Here is a 21,065-nt window from a genome sequence, read left to right on the forward strand (position 1 = left end):
GTATTCTTGCTGCTGTTGTAGCGTACATAAAGAAAGTTCTATCCCTCTTTGACACCAATTGGCCGACAATGCCCAAGAGAAAGGCCTCTGGTTTTTTAGGAAACGTACATTTAAGTACCTTTTTCATTTCGTTATAGATCATTTCCCAGAAAGCCTTAATCTTCGGGCACGTCCACCAAAGGTGATAGAAGGTACCTTCAGTCTCTTTACATTTCCAACATTTATTATCGGGCAAATGATAAATTTTTGCCAGCTTGACTGGGGTCATGTACCACCTATAGACCATTTTCATAATGTTTTCCTTTAAGGCATTACATGCCGTGAATTTGATACCGGTGTTCCATAACCATTCCCAGTCAGCAGACATAATGTTATGACCAATATCTTGTGCCCACTTAATCATAACCGATTTAACTGTTTCATCCTGTGTATTCCATTTCAGCAACAAGTTGTACATTCTAGATAAATTCTTAGTATTGGGTTCTAGCAATTCAGTTTCTAGTTTTGATTTTTCCACCTGGAAGCCAATTTTCCTGTCCTGTTTAAAAAACTCCATTATTTGGTGATATTGAAACCAATTTTCTACTTTATGTTTCAATTTCTCATGACTTTGTAATTTGAACTTATCTCCATCCTGTTCCAGAATTTCCCAATACTTCGGCCATCCGACCTCCATATTAAGTTTCTTCACTGCCTTGGCCTCCACTGGTGAAACCCATCTAGGGGTTTTATTTTCCAACAGATCTTTATATCTTATCCAAACATTGAACAATGCTTTCCTAACAATGTGATTTTTGAAAGCACTATTCAGTTTGATTTTGTCATACCATAAATATGCATGCCAACCAAAAGCATTATTAAAACCTTCCAGATCTAAAATATCTGTATTCTCGAGGAGCATCCATTCTTTCAGCCAGCAAAATGCTGCTGCCTCATAATACAGTTTTAAGTCCGGCAGGGCAAACCCCCCTCTTTCTTTGGCATCTGTCAGTATTTTGAATTTGATTCTGGGCTTTTTGCCCTGCCAGACAAATTTCGAGATATCTTTCTGCCACCTCTTGAAACATTCCATCTTATCAAGTATCTGCAAGGTTTGAAACAAGAATAACATTCTAGGCAATACATTCATTTTAATCACTGCAATTCGGCCTAGCATTGACAATTTCAAATTTGACCATATTTCTAGATCTTTTTTAATCTCTGACCAACATTTTTCATAGTTATCCTTATACAAATTCACATTTTTAGATGTCAAGTAAACCCCTAGATATTTAACCTTCTTGACCACCGTCAACCCTGTCTCCTCCTGGAACTCCTCTTTTTCCATATCTGTTAAGTTTTTCCCTAAAACTTTGGTTTTTTGTTTATTCAGCTTAAATCCAGCCACCTGACCAAACAATTGGATTATTTCTAAGACCCTTTTCGTACTAGTGTTTGGCTCTTGCAAAGTCAAAACTAGGTCATCTGCAAATGCTCTTAACTTATACTGTTTAGCTCCGACCTCAGCCATTCTGCCTAAAGATGGCAATAGGGTCTCATTACATCTTCTTATTAGCAACTCCTGAGAACGAGGACTCAGTTGGCTAAGCCAAGACCCAAGCAGAGAAGAAAGGGGATATTTTGCCCAGGCCTAGTGGTTCAACCTAAGCTGAAAGCTCATTAACATGGGAACAAAATGGAGGCTAAACTGTAAACAGCAGGTCTTGCTTGGATATTTATGTAAATTGATTTCCCTGTGCCAACGTGGGATAATGTCCCTATCTCCTGGCTTTCTGGAGAAGCATGCTTGGTTTGCACATCACATGATAAACCAAACAGTTTGGTCACAAAGAATGGCAGGCTGATCCCCCAAACTAACCTGGAAACCTTTTCCAGATAGGAAGTCCTGAGGGTCTGGATGAAGAGTTCCTTACACCCCAGTAACTAGCACATATGAAGGGGCCACAAGCTCCCCACCCCTCTTTTGTAATGTATTTTCCAATGCTGCAAACAATCCTATATTTAATAGCACCTCCAGGACTGGCAAGCATGGTCTGAGTAATCTGCATTTTTGCTAAACTATACCTTCTCCCCCCCTTTTTTTAGTATTTATACCCTCCCCCAATCAGGAAGAAGCAACGGAATAATCTGAGCACCGCAGGTGAACCAACTTGTAAGGAAGTGGGCGGGAAGGTATGCTCTTATTTCTAAAGGAATTCACATTTAGCAGATGGTGAAGCTGCAAAGTCTCTTCTTGAGGGAATGGCAAATTGGAGAGAGGATATTTCCAGGTTGTGAAATTGTCTAGGACACTTTTTTCCCTGGTGCGTAACTATTCACCATAGTATCCAACGCTATTTTTAAGCATTATTTATTTATTTTTGCTGGCTCTGCAGTTATTCCATCAGCTCTTTGGCTCAATCCTGCCACCGTACTTGTTTTGTTTTTTAAGCAGCAAAATTCTTCAGCAAATGTGGATGGCCTCCCCCGCCCCAACCTCCTTCTTTAAGGGAGTTCAAGAGAAATGTCTAGCTATCATAGACCTGGTGCAGGGTTCAGCAACTGGTGCCCTCCCCAGTTAGCAGCAGAGAGGCAGAAAGAGGGAGGAGGGATGAAGCAGCAGCCTATGGAAATGGGGTTTGTGAAGAGGTCACTTCTGAAGCTGGAACAAATGCACACAGATCAAGCAAGAGAAGAGAGAGAATGCATTCAGAAAACAGACTCAGCTGAGAGGGATGTCAGGCATCAGAGCCAAACAGAGCTGCCAGCAATTGCTTTGGGAACAGGAACTGGATGAGTGCATTAAGCTTAATCTATCCAATTCCCCACAAATCAATACTTGCCAAGTGATACCTGGGCATCCTTTGAGGGCCTGGGGTGTGTGCAGACCGCACCCCAAATACATATGCTTCTGTTTCTGTAAGGGAGGGGTCTCCAGCCATGCTAGAGGCACACCTCTCTCTTGGCCAGATTCCCATTTTTGTCCTCAGCCAGCCTCATACAGATTGAATGAGTTTGGAAACACAACACAGATGTTTAAGCGATAAATGGCACAACCCATGCCCATATGCAGGGAGATCCCCATATGGTGTAACTAAACCCTTCTTCCTTGCTCACCCAGCCCTGCCGGCATGTGCCTTGGCACAATACCAAGCAATTATGGGGAAGAAGATAACATTCCTCCACCTTACTAAAACTCTCCCCATCCAGAAGCCACTTGATGCTGCGGACGGTATGAAAGACAAATTAAGGTTCTGGTCAATGAGTGTTTGCCAACAAACAAAACACCAGGCATTAGAGTAGGGAGAGTGTATCCCCAGAACTCTCCACAAGCCACACCCTTCACTGCTCCTAAATAAAAATAAAAATACTAACAACAATAAAAATATATTTTTTTATTTTATATATATCAAGCCCAGCTGGCTGGGGCTCTGGGCGGCTTCTAACACATATAAAACCATAACATTAAAAACTTCCCAATACAGTGCTGCTTTCAGGTGTCTTCTAAAAGTTGTGTAGTTTTTTATTGCCTTGACACCTGGTGGGAGGGCATTCCACAGGGTGGGCACCACCACCGAGAAGGCCCTCTGCCTGGTTCCCTGTAACCTCACTTCTCGCAGTGAGAGAACTGCCAGAAGGCCCTCAGAGCTGGACCTCAGTGTCCAGGCTGAAAGATATGGGTGGAGGTGCTCCTTTGGGTATACAGGGCCAAGGTTGCTTAGGGCTTTAAAGATCAGCACCAAGACCTTGAATTGTGCTCGGAAATGTGCTGGGAGCCAGTACAGGACGGGTGTTATATGGTCCCAGCAGCCACTCCCAGTCACCAGTCTAGCTGCTGCATTCTGGATTAGTTGTAGTTTCCAAGTCACATTCAAAGGTAGCCCCATGTAGAGCGCATTGGAGTCCAATTGGTTTTGCATGTCTAGGATGTGTCCTTGAACTATGAAAAAGCCTCTTCTGGACAGAGAGGGGTCTGTCAGTGTGTGTACAGAGTTGCCTTTCATACATAGGAAAGAAAACTGAATTTGTTGCTCTGTCCACTTTTACATCTGGCCCTTCCCATGACTGGCATATGGCAACTTCCCAGAAGGGAATTAAGCCCTCAGGTTGAAGAAACAAAACAAAACAAAGATTCCTCGCCCCTGATGTACAGTAGAAAAGACTGGAAATCTAAAACATGAGAAATGTTCTTGTGACACAAACTTAAGGTGAGGCATCCATGGAGGGAGTAGGGAATACAAAACTTCTTATTGCCTGTTTTCTCTCGAAACTAATCATCCATTTGCCACAGACACCATATTGGAAAGTATCTGCCAGCATGTGCTGGAGCAGAGTTTTGATGGGGAAGTAGAAGCCTGTAATTGTACAGAGATTATGGGAATACAATTCTCATATGCTCTCTAAATGTATTTATTGTGGTACTCTGACTTAAGTGCTCTGGCCACAAACATACTAGCTGCTCTTAGACTAGAGACATGTTGCTGCAGCTCTGTTTCCCAGCTGTAAAATGGGACCAATGTCCTCTCTATAAATGCAGAACAGTATGCAGTGGTACCTTGGTTCCCAAACGCCAAAAACCCAGAAGTAAGTGTTCCGGTTTTTCAGAAGCCAAATGAACAATGCAGCTGTCAGCTATTGTTTCTGGGGTACCTGCACCAATCAGAAGCTGCACCTTGGTTTTCGAACATTTTGGAAGTCAAATGGACTTTCGGAACAGATTTAAGTTTGGCGCTTTTGTTTTTGCTATTTATTTTGGGTTTTTGTTTCTTAGGTTTTTTTTGGTTAATTTGTTTTTGTGACTGTGTGGGGCCCAGTTCAGCTACTGATTAATTGATTGATTGTGTGACTGCGGAAATGGATAAAAGCCTCCCCCCCCCCAAACAATGACTATCATCAGTGCAGGGAAGAAAAAAAAATAATTTTAATTTTCATCATCTACAATACTGTCTTATTTATTGTATAGTACAGTACATTGATTATTGCTTTCATTTTATGAATCAATGGTCTTGTTAGATAGTAAAATTCATGTTAAATTGCTGTTTTAAGGGTGGTTTTTAAAAGTGTGGAGCGGAATAATCCATTTTGAATTACTTTCTATGGGAAAGCGGGCCTTGATTTTGGAACGCTTTGGTTTTGGAATAGACTTCCGGAACGGATTAAGTTTGAGAACCAAGGTACCACTGTTTATGCATATACAGTGGTGCCTCGCAAGACGAAATTAATTCGTTCGGCGAGTTTTGTCGTCTTGCAATTTTTTTTGTCTTGCGAAGCAAGGTGTCGGGAAAGTTTTGGAAAAGCTTCAAAAATCACCAAAGTCTTTAAAAACCTCAAAAAAGGCTACCACACCGCGTTCTATGAGTTGCTCCTCGAAGTCAAGTCGCAACTGTATTAACGGTGTTAAGAAAAAGGAAACAAACTTGCAAGACGTTTCCGTCTTGCGAAGCAAGCCCATAGTTAAAATCGTCTTGCGAAGCAGCTCAAAAAACAAAAAAACCCTTTCGTCTTGCGAGTTTTTTGTCTTGCGAGGCATTCGTCTTGCGAGGTACCACTGTACTGCTTTATGTATTTTCCTTTCTGTGTAGCAGGTGGCTTGCTTCACTACTTTTGTCATCTAGAGCCATCCTGCTCGGCATGTTCTTTTAGGTCCTGCCGTCTAGTTTGGAGGGTGGATTGTGCTGGCCCACCATCGCCCATCAAGACAACAAAGCTTTGCCTCTAGTCCCACCCACTCATGCAAAAGAAAGTGCCCCTATTTTCATCTGTGAAAATATTGAGTGGTATTGCCAGTTTATCTAGGAAGCTTGTTGATAGGTAAAGGTAAAGGCACCCCTGACCATTAGGTCCAGTCATGACCGACTCTGGGGTTGTGGTGCTCATCTCGCTTTATTGGCCGAGGGAGCTGACGTACAGCTTCCGGATCATGTGGCCAGCATGACTAAGCCGCTTCTGGCGAACCAGAGCAGCGCACGGAAATGCCGTTTACCTTCCCACCGGAGCGGTACCTATTTATCTACTTGCACTTTGACATGCTTTTGAACTGCTAGGTTGGCAGGAGCGGGGACCGAGCAATGGGAGCTCACCCTGTTGCGGGGATTTGAACTGCCGACCTTCTGATCGGCAAAATCTAGGCTCTGTGGTTTAACCCACAGCGCCAACCTTTCTTAAAAACACACACAAACACACTTATTGCCAGTTAACAAAGCAGAGGAGTGCCTCCTCAGCAGGAAAGGCTATTCAACTGGCACGCCCACCACGACTTCTGGCTGCCCCTTTCTCTGCCCCAGATAGGTGGGGTGGGCCCTATGGGAACCTGCAGTTGTTTCACATGCATTCACTTGGATGCAGAACACTGATCCCTTTTGAGCACGTGCAAAGGATCGACCCCTCCAGGAAAAGCAAAGCGATGCCCATGCACTTCAGGCTTATTGCGGAGTTTCTGGTGTGCCCCAGCAACTGCACTTAAGCAGTGCCGCAATATCGCTTGATTGATTAGATGAGCGAGCACCTGCAAACCCATCTCACAAATCGTTCTTACAGAACATTCTGCTGTGGTGAAGTCATGCACATGAAACCCTGAATTCACGAGAAGTGAGATAGCAGAATGTGCAAAAGTCATTAAAATATTTGCCGCAAGGATAAAAGGTGAAAGTAAAACAACAAAGCAGCTGGAAGATTTTGGAGAACCAGTGCAAAGCTCTTTCTAATACACTTCCATTATCCCACCCGGGATGGACCACCACATTTTATACCACATTTTATACAAAGCCTCTAGACAATCTCTTCTGGACAGCCTTAGTTTAGTGCAGCGGTTCTTAACCTGTGGGTCCCCAGATGTTGCTGGACTACAACTCCCATCATCCCTAGCTAGCAAGGTCAGAGCTCAGGGATGATGGGAGCTGTAGTCCAACAACATTTGGGGACCCACAGGTTGAAAACCGCTGGTCTAGTGGATTACAAAAGGTACCAAAGAACTGAGGTGGTAGAGCATGAGACCCTTAATCTCAGGCTCATGGGCTCAAACTGCACATTGGGCAAAAGATTCCTGCATTGCAGGGGGCTGAACTAGATGTCCCTTGTGGTCCCTTCCAACTCTACAATTCTATGACCCATTTCAGACTGCAGGGTTGAGTTGACAAAAAGGGCTTCAGGCTACTACTGCTATCTAGAAGTGCAACACAGGGGGAAGGACCACAGCCCAGGGGCAGAACTTTGCAATCAGAAGGTTCCCTGGCTCCTCCAGAAGACTCGTTTGAAACCTTGGAGAGCTGTTGCAAGTCAGAGCACACAGTTCTGAGCCAGGTGGACCAATGACTTGATATAAGGTTAGCCTCCTGTGAATTCCAGGCACAGTGTTGGGATACAAGGCTTGCCAAGGGAAGCAGACACCCATTAATAAAAGATGCTCCTATTCTGAACAGATGGCAAGATAGACATATTGTATTAGTTCAATAATATCTTGATTTTGACACATTGGCCTAGCCTAATTCTATTCCTCACCCACAAGCAGACATGCAACTCACAAATGCAGTGTGTCGTCGTCCCCCCAATTTAATTCTAAGCTGGTGGTGCTGGTTTTCATTTTGACCAAAGCACATGGGCAAGGGAGGTCCAACTCTTTCCTCCCAAGCCATGACCCCAATGAAGATTGCCTTCCGTGCTCAAATAGCCTTAGCGGGCAGAGGATGCTCCCACTGGCATTGTTCTAAAAATGCAACCTTCCCCCCAAAAATTCATATGCACACCGGGATCCAAAGCGTAACTAGCATCACAATACATGCTTGCTTTTAAAACTTAAAATAACACCTACGTAATCACAACCAGGCTTGTGTCTACAATGAGTGGAAACGAATCATTTTTACCCTTTCCCTCCACAAAATGATCCAGACAAAAATTACCCCCCCCCCAAGCAGCTGTTTGGCATTGGAGAGTAGCAGCTGGGAGTAGATTTCATTTGGACCACTGCTGGGGGGAGGTTGCTGATCTAAATCCCCCTTCCTGTGTGCCACAGTCTCAGTCCTGATTTCCCCTCCATGACCCTCACTTAAAGTTTTTAAAAACCACACATTTAATGCAAAATGTGGTTTGGCTAAGAGAGAGAGGACAGAATGGACTCCTTTTAAGAACAAGTAGAACTAGTCAAGAGCACTTTTATGAATGACTCATACCATTCTATTGGCTACTATTGTTACATGAAGCCCTCAACAGCTTGACACTATCTTATTTGAAGGATTGCCTTACCCCACAAATGCCCACTTTGATCCATGGAACTTGGTCTATACTTGCAAGGAATCTTTTAGTGTGGCAGCACCAATGATCTGGAACTTCCTGGCTAGTAATATCAGGCAAGCGCCTTTGCTGTATTGTTTTTGATACCTGCCAAAAGCCTTTTGTTTCCTTTTGGAAAGCCTATCCTACCCGGATGAGTAATTTTATTATGCCCACTTGTGATCTCCCAAAGCTTGTTTAAGATGTCCACTTTGGGAGGGTTAGTGTGGCCAATTCTTACTACCAGCGAAAAGTAGGTTTTTTTCTTTCTGCAGACACTTTGAAATGTAGATTCACATGGATTTCCCTCTTAGAAATGACTCAGAACCTGAATTTGGCAATACTCTGACTGCTAACCCGTCTGCTGTATCCAGTTTGAACCACCTGCAAACACATGTATGGAGCTCCACCACAAGAGCACTACAACATGCCATCTCGGTCCAGGTAAAGAAAAAAATACGAGCTAGAAATTTACTTAAATGTGCAGGATTTTATCAAGGCTGCAATATCAAACTCTCTTGAGGCATAATTTGGGTAATCGTGATACAGAACCTTTTTGGGGGGGCGGGGGGGTACTAAGCTTAAGCAGCTCTGATAATTAAATATATATTCATTTCTCTTATTAACTGAATTTTATTTTTAACACACCCTTCAAGTGATCCCAGTGTGGGATGCGTCAAATATAAAATCAAACTAACGAAACAATTATTCAAGTGCATTAGAACAATATGAACATAACATAACATAACATAACATAACATAACATAACATAACATAACATCATAACATAACATAACATAACATAACATAACATAACATAACATAACGTAACATAACAACATAACATAACATAACATAACAACTACATCTCCTTACTATGAAAGTCAGAAGCCTAATACATTAAGAATCCACATAATTAAAAGCCTAGCTAAAGAGATAGGTTTTTAATAGGTAAAGGTAAAGGACCCTTGACAGTTAAGTCCAATCACGAATGACTCTGGGGTTGCAGTGCTCATCTTGCCTTATTGGCCAAGGGAGCCAATGTTTGTCCGCAGACAGTTTTTCCGGGTCATGTGGCCAGCATGACTAAGCTGCTTCTGGCAAAACCAGAGCAGTGCACAGAAACACCTTTTACCTTCTCGCCGGAGTGGTACCTATTTATCTACTTGCACTTTGACGTGCTTTCGAACTGCTAGGTTGGCAGGAGCTGGGACCGAGCAATGGGAGCTCACCCTGTCACGGTGATTCGAACCACTGACCTTCCGATTGGCAAGCCCTAGGCTCAGTGGTTTAGACCACAGTGCTGGCTGCCACCCAAATCAATCAATGTTGGCGCCAGATGGATTTCAAGAGAAGGCTTTCCAAAGAACTGAAAGACTACAGCCCAAACTGTGGGGTTTGTTGTCGTAGACTAAGGTACTACAAGGCCTTTTTGTTGATCTATATATTCAGTAACCTTTTAAACAGTGTCTCAAAAGATTAATGTACAATATTCTGACTGAAAGTTGGCATATTATCCAATCTTTTTATTTGACTTCTTATGCACACACACAGTCCCTCTTTTATAAACACCAACATGAAACACACACACACACATAAAATGATGGGAGGGGGAATGGTAAAACACAGTAAAATAATAGAATGGCATAATATCCTGATCCTAAACTTTTATTATTTAATCAATGGGGCTTTTGTCAAATAAACATGCTCAGGACTGGAGTTTACAGGACGACATAGAATCTTAGTCATTCTCAGAGGAGACCCACCGAAGTCAAAGAACTTAACTAATTGTTAATATAATTGTTCAGTTTTCAGTTTTAGAAATTTAACTGCTTGTTTTACATTAATCCTACTAATGAATTTAACTGTATACAAAAGCTTTTCAAATATTCCACAAATTTTCCCCATTCCTTGATGAAATTTCTTTCTTCTGGTTCTCTTATTGCTCCAGTATGTTTTGCCATTTCGGCATAGTCCATTAATTTAGTCTGCCACTCCTCCTTGGTCTTCTTTCCATTGATTTTAATGGGTCTATTCCGGGTATTACTTAGCAAGATATTGCCCAACGTGATCCAAAATAGGCTTCCCTCAGATCCGTGATGCTTTCTTCCAGCTAATTTGTTTAGGATCAGGACCTAATGTACTATTTCTCGTCTTTTTTAAAAAAACAAAAAACACACACGTTAAAAAGTGTTTGAAAAGCTCACCTTGACTATGCCACGGATGTGCATCTTTGCTATCATCTCTGCTGTATAGAGAAACATCAGTAGTGTATCTAGAGCAAAGGTCACATATTGAAGAGGAGGATAATGTTCAAAGGTCTTTGGGGTGTTCATGCAGACCGAAATAACACTGATGATGGCACAGATGCGTAGTAAAGAGTGCACCCACTGAAAAACAAGAAGCAGTAACAAGGCTTTCATCACCTTCTTTAACAGTACAAATATATGACATTTAACTATTCTTTTTAATGAGATCTCATGACCTACAACTTGGAGCAAACTTTTCCACTCAGAGAGGGAGAGAAGAATGCGGTTTATTTCTCTTTTGCAATTAAATCAGCTGTGCGAATCATTCAGATTCTCCTTGCTCTGTGCTGTACCATTTCTTTCTGCCTGTCTTACCACCATCGCTGCTGGAGATTAGAAACTATTTTCAAACAAAGAAAACATGTGTAACTTTTAGAGTCTATACTTTATCTGTTATTGTCTCACATTCCTGCCAGTTTTTTTCAGGAAGGCTTAAGGTATCCAAACCTTAAGGCAGGCTTCCTCAAACTTGGCCCTCCAGATGTTTTTGACCTACAACTCCCATGATCCCTAGCTAGCAGGACCAGTGGTCAGGGATGATGGGAATTGTAGTCTCAAAACATCTGGAGGGCTGAGTTTGAGGAAACCTGCCTTAAGGCATCCAGCTAAGATATACTCAAGAGTAGATTCACTGAAATGAATGTGCTTACATTAGTCATAGCCATTATTTTCATTGGGTCTAGAAGGACTGACAGTGAACACAGTCGAATGTATTCAGGAATAAATAATTATAAAAAGTGCTAGTTCCACACTCTCAGAACTTTAAAATATAGAAAATGTGGGGAAATATTATTCAGCGACATTCTGGACATTTCTAACTTCAGCATTTGATAACTGCTTTACCTCATATTTAATAAAATCTGTTTCTAACAGGGCAAGTCTGTACATATCTACTGAAACGTATGCCACCCCACGTAGCTGTCAACCTTTCCCTTTTTTTAAGGGAAATTCCCTTATTCCGAATAGGATTCCTCGCAAGAAAAGGGAAAAGTTGACAGCTATGGCCAGATTTCCTTATCAACGTTCTATGGAGAAGAAAAGCAGGGTTGAGTCTTTAGCTACTCTCTTTGAGATCAACCGGGACATGGCCTAATTCCCCGTCACACTCCTTTCCCACAATTTTTCATACGTTCACTCATTTATCCATTCAAGACTCTGGAATCCTTTAAGTCCAAAGGCAGTCAAATTTATGTCACAGAAAATTTTCAAGTATCCCTAAGACAGACACACACATTCTGGTGAAAGCAATTTAGCAACCCCTTGAATTCAACGAGCACATATTTTAATCTCTTGTGTTAAAGTCAATGGGAATTAACAGGACTATGGCTTAACCAGGCTCTTATATAAAGGGTTGAAACTTTAAAATGTTTTTAAAAAACTTACTGGTTTGTTAATCCACAGGATATCAGCGTTGTCTGACAGGGATTCATCGGGACCAAAGTCTGTCACTGGCTGGGCCTCTACCCTTGAGCTCTGTTTCCTTTTAAGCATACTTAAATTAGCTTTGGTTATCTAAAACTGTGAAATTCCCTGCAAAAGAAAAGAACATTATCATGTCAAGAAACAAATAAAAGCCGCTTGACCATCTTAAAGAATAAACTAAACTAGACAGGAAGTTCTGGTCAGCTTCACCTCACTTTCCTCCTGTTCCCTTAATCTAGCCTCCAAGAAATTAGGAATTGCTTAGTACATCTTAATTGCTGAAAAGTTCAAATGGGTTCTTGATATAGTCAAAAGACCCAGACCACTTACAAATATGAGCAACAGTGTTAATTATTAAGACAAGTAACTTAAAATGCATTGAATAGTATACGTATTGGATGTATTGAATAGTTTGTGTGAAATATGCAGCATTGAAGGATGTAGAGTGGTACCTTGGGTTACATACGCTTCAGGTTACATACGCTTCAGGTTACAGACTCCGCTAACTCAGAAATAGTGCTTCAGGTTAAGAACTTTGCTTCACGATGAGAACAGAAATCGTGCTCTGGTGGCGTGGCGGCAGCAGGAGACCCCATTAGCTAAAGTGGTGCTTCAGGTTAAGAACAATTTCAAGTTAAGTACAGACCTCCGGAACGAATTAAATACTTAACCCGAGGTACCACTGTATATGGAAACCATGGAAGGGGAGGATGAGAAGTCAATGGATAAAGTAATTTATGATCTATGTTAAAATTTGAATTGAAAAAAAAAAATGTTTAAAATAAGCTTTTCTTAAAAAACCAGAAGCTTTTCTTTTAGGAATTGTAGGTGTCGAAATTCCAAGTGACCAGATGAGACTTTCCATGTATGCAACTACTGCTGCCCGGACACTACTAGCCCAGAGATGGAAAGAGGGTGTAGTCCCTACCAGAGAAGAATGGCAGATTAAACTGATGGACTGTGCAGAAATGGCAAAACTGACCGGAAGAATTAGGAATCAGGAAGACCAAAATCTCAATGTGGAATGGGGAAAATATACAATTCCCCCCCCCAAAACACCATTGTAAATTAAAATTATTAACAAATTAACATTATTAGTAGGGTTGGAATGACACTTGTAGTTAAAAGTTGGACTATGGTTTTATCGGAGATTTAATAGAATTGGACTAACAGGGAAGATGCAGGAGAATAAGTTAACATAAGGACCCACAAAAGGGGAGGAGGGAAGTCAAAGGGAACTTATGGAAATTGTTTTGTTTGCTTGATGCTTGTTTGTAAATCTGAAAATTTGAATACATTTATATATGTGTGTGTGTGTGTGTGTGTGTGTGTAGTATTTTTTGTGTGAAAAATCAATAAATAATATTTTTTGTTTACAAAGGGCAATTAAAAACAAAAACAAAAACCCTACATTTCTAGTTTCTGGGGGAGATAAGCAAATCTAGTTAAAGCCAATTCTCCATCTGTAGCTTACATTTAGAATGAATGCTGTCTATATCTTTTTTTAAAAAAAAGCATAGCAGGTCAGCACACAGTCATGGATTTATTAATATAATGTGATGTCCTTTATTAAATTAGCAAGGACCATCTTTTCAACATGGTTGAATACTTTTTTCTCATATGTTTACTGAAGCAAAACCGCAATACAATAGGTTTTTTGGTTTTTTTAAGAGACAAACCTAACAAATCAAAGGTGCTAATTTTAGATTTTTGCCCATTATTCTATTCTCCTACATTCATTTTCCTTTTTCACACCCCTGAGACATAATCAGTCAAATGCTTACCCACGTTTCTATATGCACTCAGACATAAGATGAGAGCTACACCCTGCCAAGCATTTTGTAAGAGGAAAGATAGATATACTTGGTTTACATATTAATTTGAAGGTCAAGATACTTTTTTCTGCAACATTGCAGAAAGATACTTTTTTCACATTCTGGCAGAATACGTTTGCTCTTTTGTATCACCATAAAACATAACACTCCCAACATGTTTTCTTTAAAAATTAAGAAAAAACTGGCAAAGCTGTGAGATTCTGGTTCTCAATCAGGAAAGGAGTGCTGAATAGATACTTGCACACAGTGAGAGGATATAGTTGTTCACCTATATGGGTGAAATCCTAACCCTGGTTGCTGCCCACTGGGGCTTAATGGAACAACAGAAGCACATCCAAACCATTGCTGAGTGTGTCAGCTGGGGCAGAAGGTGAGGGGGCAGGCCCCAATTGGGCCCAATGGAATTGTGTGACAGTAGTGGGGTCAACTTGTGATTCAATAGATCCTGGGCCGGCAGAGCCCCTCCCTGGAACCTCACATTTCTGCTCCTTGCTGCAAAAGAAGAACCCTCTGGCAGTGCTTTCTTGGTTATTATTGGTCACAGCTTGTGATTAGAATGGAAAGGGCAAAACTACAACCTCAGGTTGAATTCAAGATGTCAGATGGCAAGGGTGGTTGCTCACGAGTAACCAGGCAGGACCTGTCTTTTACAGGTTTTATTTTGGTGCAAACTATTTACAGTGCACAAGGGACGCGGGTGGCGCTGTGGATTAAACCACAGAACCTAGGGCTTGGTGATCAGAAGGTTGGCGGTTTGAATCCCCACGACGGGGTGAGCTCCCGTTGCTCGGCCCCAGCTTCTGCCAACCTAGCAGTTCAAAAGCACGTCAAAGTGCAAGTAGATAAATAGGTACCACTCCGCCGGGAAGGTAAACGGCGTTTCCGTGCACTGCTCTGGTTCACCAGAAGCGGCTTAGTCACGCTGGCCACATGACCTGGAAGCTGTATGCCGGCTCCCTTGGCCAGTAAAGCGAGATGAGTGCCGCAACCCCAGAGTCGGTCACAACTGGACCTAATGGTCAGGGGTTCCTTTACCTTTATTTACAGTGCAGAACCCAAAAGTTCATGTCTGCCTCAATCGCTAGCAGAAGGATGCCTGTTTCCTAGACCTCCTCCAGCATAAAAGCCTCGTTACGCCCAGCCTCTTCCTTCCCTCTTCTGCGCAGGGTGGGGGACGGAGGTGTTTCCCTCCTGGCCGGCTCTGCCAGAAGTGGTGCTGATGCTCCCACCAGCATCCTCTGGTCCTTTCACGTCTTCCCCACTGGAGGTGGGGTTTTCCTCATCACGGGAAGCGGAACTGCTTTGCAAGATTTTCGGAGGCTCCCTGACAACTGCCTCTCTGTTTCCCGCCCCTGTTCTGATGGCAGTTCCCTGACACAAGACTTAAATCAGTTGTAACAATCTCAACTGAGTCGTGACTATCTCAGCTACTCTGAGCTCCTTTTGAGGAAGATGTGAGGTATAAATCTAATAAACAGTAACAACGAACTATCCCAAGTCAATTAGTTCCCATGAGTCTAAGACTCAGTTGGATGCAATCTTCTATACTTTATTTGTGAAACTTAAAGGGGCTTATTAATATCTCTGAGGAGTTCCATGAGCACCACAAAAACATAGGTGTTGTTCTTTCATTTGTTGCTGTATTGTTTTTTATATAGATTTATGTTTTTGTATTATTGCATTTAATATCTTATTGCAAGTGGCTGTAGAATGTGTTTTGAAGAACGGCATATAAATACTCTTAAGGGTCACTTTCTTATTTTTGGGCATAACAAATAAATGCTACAAATCACATTTAGGTGGTCAACAGCCCCAGATTTCCCTACATTTTCTAACATTTGTAAAAGTTGTCTGGAACTGTCCACATTCACATTTTCGCACTTATGGTCTCTAAATTTCAAATAATCACTGCAACATTATACTATCTATGAAAGGTAAATAGAAAATGTATGTGTGGGCTATTTTGCAATATGCCTTTGGGGTCCCTTTTTCCAGAATCAACTTCTGTATTAAGAATGCATGAAGCTAGAACATGCATACTTAAAAAAAAAAGTGGGGAGGGGGACTATAAAAAGGCCATGCCAATTTGCTTTCTCTGTCAGCAGAGGCATTTTCTCTGCACAGCAAGAATCAGAAATAAACATTAATTTGGGCACACTGCCATTGCTTAATATGTAGGAATGCAGCCTCATTTTTGTTAATGTGCAAATCAGAATATCACTCTTTCAGCTTATTTTTAGAAGCAAGAGAAGACGATGACAAAGAAAAATACCTGACCGCCCCCCCCAATAAAAAAATCTTTTTTCCAAAGCTTTTAAAGGGGGAGAAATGCATTGGGAATTTAAATCAGAGCAATATAAGTCAGCACATTGAGAGGAAAGACACACTCTGAAGAAGGCCAAGGCAATGACTAGAAATAACACAAATAACTATGTCACCCAGCCTTCCTTTCAAAAAATATTAGCTCCATCCGCTCAAGCGAGAGAGCCACCCCCTTTTCTTCATATTATTATCAGCCATACTGTTTTTTTCTCCTTCCAGATAAAGCTACCTCTTTTTTTATTTCTTTTTTGGCCACCAAAGATATACCTTAATTATAGGCCCTGTCATTGTGTGTGAAAACAGGCAACAGTGCCATTCTCACCATCTCTTCAGTCTTACTGAATTCAGTGGAGCTTACTTTGAAGTAAGTAAGTTTAGGATTGCAGCTTTGGTTCTCTGAGTGCCAGTCCTTATCAACAGGCCTGGGGGGATGCCAGGCTTTGCAGAAGCACAAAAGAACCCTCAGGGACAGGGGAACCCTGATGTTATGTACTGAGTTGAATAGGATCCAAAATGCAGCAGTCTGATTGGTCCTAGAACAATGCAGCAGTATGATTGGTCTGCAGGAGTCACCCAATCCAGCTCCAGATGGAAGTGAATCCACAACCTGATTGGCCTACAGGAGAATTCCGGAATTAGCCAATCACGTGCAGCCCATTGTGTAAATAACGTATATAAAGCAGATACTTTGGGGAAACATTCATTCCTCCTCACCACTATGAGCTGAATAAAGAGCGTGAAATCCACTCTCAACTCTGAGTATATTTCACCTGAGCATGCTCAGCAGCCAATTGAGCCTAAGCATCTGCTGAAGAACTGAGAACTTGAGAGAGGAGGAATGATAAAACACAATACCTGGGCAAAGGGTAGAGCAGCATGCTCACATGAACCCCAAGACAGTATGTGCCTGAAAGGGTTTCCAAAACAGGAGACACAGTTCCACATTGCTCTCTGAGCTAAATCCCTGGTTTAGACAAGCAGAACTTCCAAGTGTCCCAATTTCCAGGGACAGTCCCGGATTTACAGAAGCCGTCCTGGTTTCTCGTTTCATCCCAGAATGTCCCGCTTTTTCTTAGGACATCCTTATTTTCATCAGAGAAATGTTGAAGGGTATGGATGAAGAAATTCCCAATTCAACTCCCCACCCCACGGCTTGGTTTTCACAACCAAGATCTAGTGGCTTCAGTAAGGATTTCTGCATGGATAGCTCAGCTGGTGCTAATAATGCCAAGGTTGCAGGTTCAATCCCAGTATGGGACAGCTGCATATTCCTGCATTTCAGGGGGTTGGACTAGATCAGAGGTGGCCAACTCCCAAGAGACTGCAATCTACTTACAGAGTTAACAACTTGCAGTGATCTACCCCATTTTGGGGGGGTTCAGGTCAAAGTTGTTCAGCTTTTTTAGAGAGGAGGAAAGCCCCGTTTTCTTGCGGTTCAGATCGAAGTTGGCGAGCTTTTTTGGGGGAGGAGGAAAGTCCATTTTTTAGGGGTTCAGGTCAAACTTGTTGAGCTTCTTTGAGGCAAGCTAGCGATCTACCAGTGATCTACCAGAGACATCCAGTGATCTACCTGTTGGACGTGCCTGGACTAGATGATCCTCAGGGCCCCTTCCAACTCTACAATTCTATTCTTCTGCTTCTACCAAGATCCTATTAAGATTGTTTCTGCATCATGTGAAAATTGTGCTTTGCAACTTTTGACTCTGCAGGAAAGGATGTGACAATTTGCTGCTAGCAGTCAGTTCCCATGGCAGCTTAAAAAACAAACTGGAGAGTGGGGGGCAGGAGAGAAAGGAAGGAAGGGGAAATAAAATTGATAGGAAGATAGTAGGTACATATCCAGAACTACCCCTAATCAGCAACCATGGTTGTTGTTTTTTGAATAAGAATATTTTATAACTGAACAATTCTGAAGATAGCAATAAGGTAATGAGCAAATAAAAGCTAATTATACCAAAAGGGCATGTGCTGCCTTTGGGTCCTTGTGCAAATCTCATTTTAACCCAGCGAGAATACTGCTGAGGAGTGGAGGACCATATGGCAACCTAACTCAATTCTCTCTACCAGAAAACCTGAAATAAGCACATACACAGTTACATGGCTTGGGTTTCTGACTCTGCATAGCTTGAATGTAGCATATAAAGGTTGAAGTGCAATGCCGAAGAGACAGTCCTGTATAAGGAAGTTTTTAAAGTTTAAAGTTTTATTGTGTTTTTATATTTTGCTGGAAGCAGCCCAGAGTGGCTGGGGCAAAGCAATCAGATGGGTGGCATATAAATATAATAATAATAATGGTATTGTGATTCTTTTTTAAAAAAACAAAGAAACCCATGTATTATAATTTAGACACCCTGCTGAAATGCACTCCACTCAGTCAATGAACACTAAAAATAGTATAGCAGGGCTAAGCAGTACTGTATTGTGAAAGGACAGACCATGGGGGCGTATGTAAACACTTTGGACTAGGCCTCCACAGAGAGAGCACAGTAAAGCTAACTGCAGTGGTAGTGATTACAATCATATCATTGTTGTTGGACACAACATTATGTCAGATGATTGGGAATGGTTATGGAACACCGGTATTAAATTTACGGCATGTAATGCCTTAAAGGAAAACATTATGAAAATGGTATACAGGTGGTACATGACCCCAGTCAAGCTGGCAAAAATCTATCATTTGCCCGATAATAAATGTTGGAAATGTAAAGAGACTGAAGGTACTTTTTACCACCTTTGGTGGACATGCCCGAAGATAAAGGCCTTCTGGGAAATGATCTATAATGAAATGAAAAAGGTACTTAAATGTACATTTTCTAAAAAACCAGAGGCCTTTCTCTTGGGCATTGTCGGCCAATTGGTGACAAAGAAAGATAGAAATTTCTTTATGTATGCCACAACAGCAGCAAGAATACTCATCGCAAAGTATTGGAAGACACAAGATTTACCTACTCTGGAAGAATGGCAGATGAAAGTGATGGACTACATGACACTGGCTGAGATGACAGGCAGAATCCGTGACCAACGCAAAGAGATGGTGGAAGAAGAATGGAAAAAATTTAAGAGCTATCTTAAGGACTACTATAAACTCAACGAATGTTAAAATGTTGTGGTTGCTAGAAGTAACAGGGTACAGGGATACAAGGTTAGATAATAAAGGAGGACTAAGACGACAGAGATTAGAAAGTAACAACTGGGAGTTGCTAGTTCAAATATGGACACTGGGATGCAGAGAGGGGGGGTATGGGGAAGTCCAAGAAAAGAGGTTTATGAAAATATCTTTGAAAGTATTTTGTATGTTTGTTTTGTTTTGTGTTTGTTTGTTCTTCTTAAAAATGCTGTAAAACCAATAAAAATTTATTAAAAAAAAAAAAAATACAATCATATCATTGTAGAGTCAGAAGGGACTTCAAGGGTCATCTAGTCCAACCCCCTGCAATGCAGGAATCTCAAATAAAACATCCATGACAGATAGCCATCAAACCTCTGCTTAAAAGACTCCAAAGAAGGAGAGAGTCCACCACCTCTTGTGGGAGTCTGTTCCACTGTCAAACAGCTTATTGCTGATGTTCTTTTAACTTGAATGCATTGGTTCAGATCCTAGCCTCAGGAGGAGGAAACAAGCTTGCTTCATCTTCCATGTGTCAGCCCTTTAGATATTTGAAGATAGCTATCAAATCTCCTCTTTACCAAGCTAAAGATACCCAATTCCATCAACAATTCCTCATAAGGCTAGTTGACACATAAGAACATAGTGATGAATATGCATGGGAACAGGGCCTACGTGAGTGTCAGACAAGGCTAGGGGAACCCTAGGAGTAAAAACCATTCCCTTTCTCTAGGGAACCATGGGAACTTCAGTTCTGCGGGAAGGTCTAGGAATCTCTGCTCTCAGCATTCTCCCCAAACCACAAATTTCCAGGGTTTTGTTTTGTTTTGTTTTGTGAAAAAGTTCTGACACTAAAACTGGTATAGAATTAATATTAATTTGAAGTTGGACACATGTACTTACAGGGTGTTTTTAAACAGAAGGCTTAACACCATGTCTGAAATGCAAACCAAACGCACCACACGTTGATTAGAATATACATTTGGAACTGGGTTTTTCTGATCCCAACCCCCCCCCAACTGGGTTAATATTGAACTTCGTGTAAAAATAATAGGGAAGAAGCTCACAGGTATTTAAGCCTTGCATGAAAATGCTCTTAGGGCACAGATTCTCCTCATGCTTAACTCAAGGAAGTTTGGAATTTTTAATTGGGGGCGGAGAACAGATACTGGGGATACTTCGTTCAAGAGCTTTAGGTCCCTATGGCTCTCTCTCTTCTGGGGCTCCCTAACAAGGGTGGCATCTGGGGATATAACCTACAGAGCTTTTTTAAAAATGGGGGACAGCCTATTCAGGTATTACCTTGGCATATCAGCTTTTAACCTTTGACTTGTGTTACCGTCTCAGTATTTAACCTGTTTACCTATGTTAGTTTAACTAACCCTGTCCCCCCAATATTTAGAAAACCTAACTTTCATTTTATTTTTTGCAATTTTATTTCCCCTCAAAAGATTATATACAGTGGTACCTCAGGTTAAGTACTTAATTTGTTCTGGAGGTCTGTTCTTAACCTGAAACTGTTCTTAACCTGAAGCACCACTTTAGCTAATGGGGCCTCCTGCAGCCACCGCGCCGCTGGAGCCCAATTTCTGTTCTTATCCTGAAGCAAAGTTCTTAACCTGAAGCACTATTACTGGCTTAGTGGAGTGTGTAACCTGAAGCATATGTAACCTGAAGCGTATGTAACCCGAGGTACCACTGTACTTGCGCACACCTACTTTTTTTTTTTTTTAATGGTCACATAATTGAGCTGGGGGCTGAGACCCAATGTGTTGAGTGCCTCATATCATGTATGGGGGGGGGCTACCTTCTTATTGAGTTAGAATA

The 21,065-nt window shown here is 41.6% G+C and overlaps 1 protein-coding gene across 5 annotated transcripts in view; it reads right to left on the reverse strand.

Moving 5' to 3' along the window:
• NALCN (sodium leak channel, non-selective) overlaps positions 1–21,065 on the reverse strand; it is a 185,602-nt gene that overhangs the window by 163,441 nt on the left and 1,096 nt on the right. For all 5 annotated transcript variants that reach the window (XM_081198228.1, XM_081198229.1, XM_081198227.1 and 2 more), the window contains exons 2-3: positions 11,937–12,083; positions 10,452–10,634 (exon numbers count right to left, since the gene is read on the reverse strand). In XM_081198228.1, coding sequence (XP_081054354.1) covers positions 10,452–10,634; positions 11,937–12,044 — 291 coding nt within the window. In that variant the 5' untranslated portion in view covers positions 12,045–12,083. The remainder of the gene's footprint in view (positions 1–10,451; positions 10,635–11,936; positions 12,084–21,065) is intronic.

Source organism: Podarcis bocagei (genome assembly GCF_964188305.1).
Source record: "Podarcis bocagei genome assembly, chromosome: 6".
Lineage (NCBI taxonomy): Eukaryota > Metazoa > Chordata > Lepidosauria > Squamata > Lacertidae > Podarcis > Podarcis bocagei.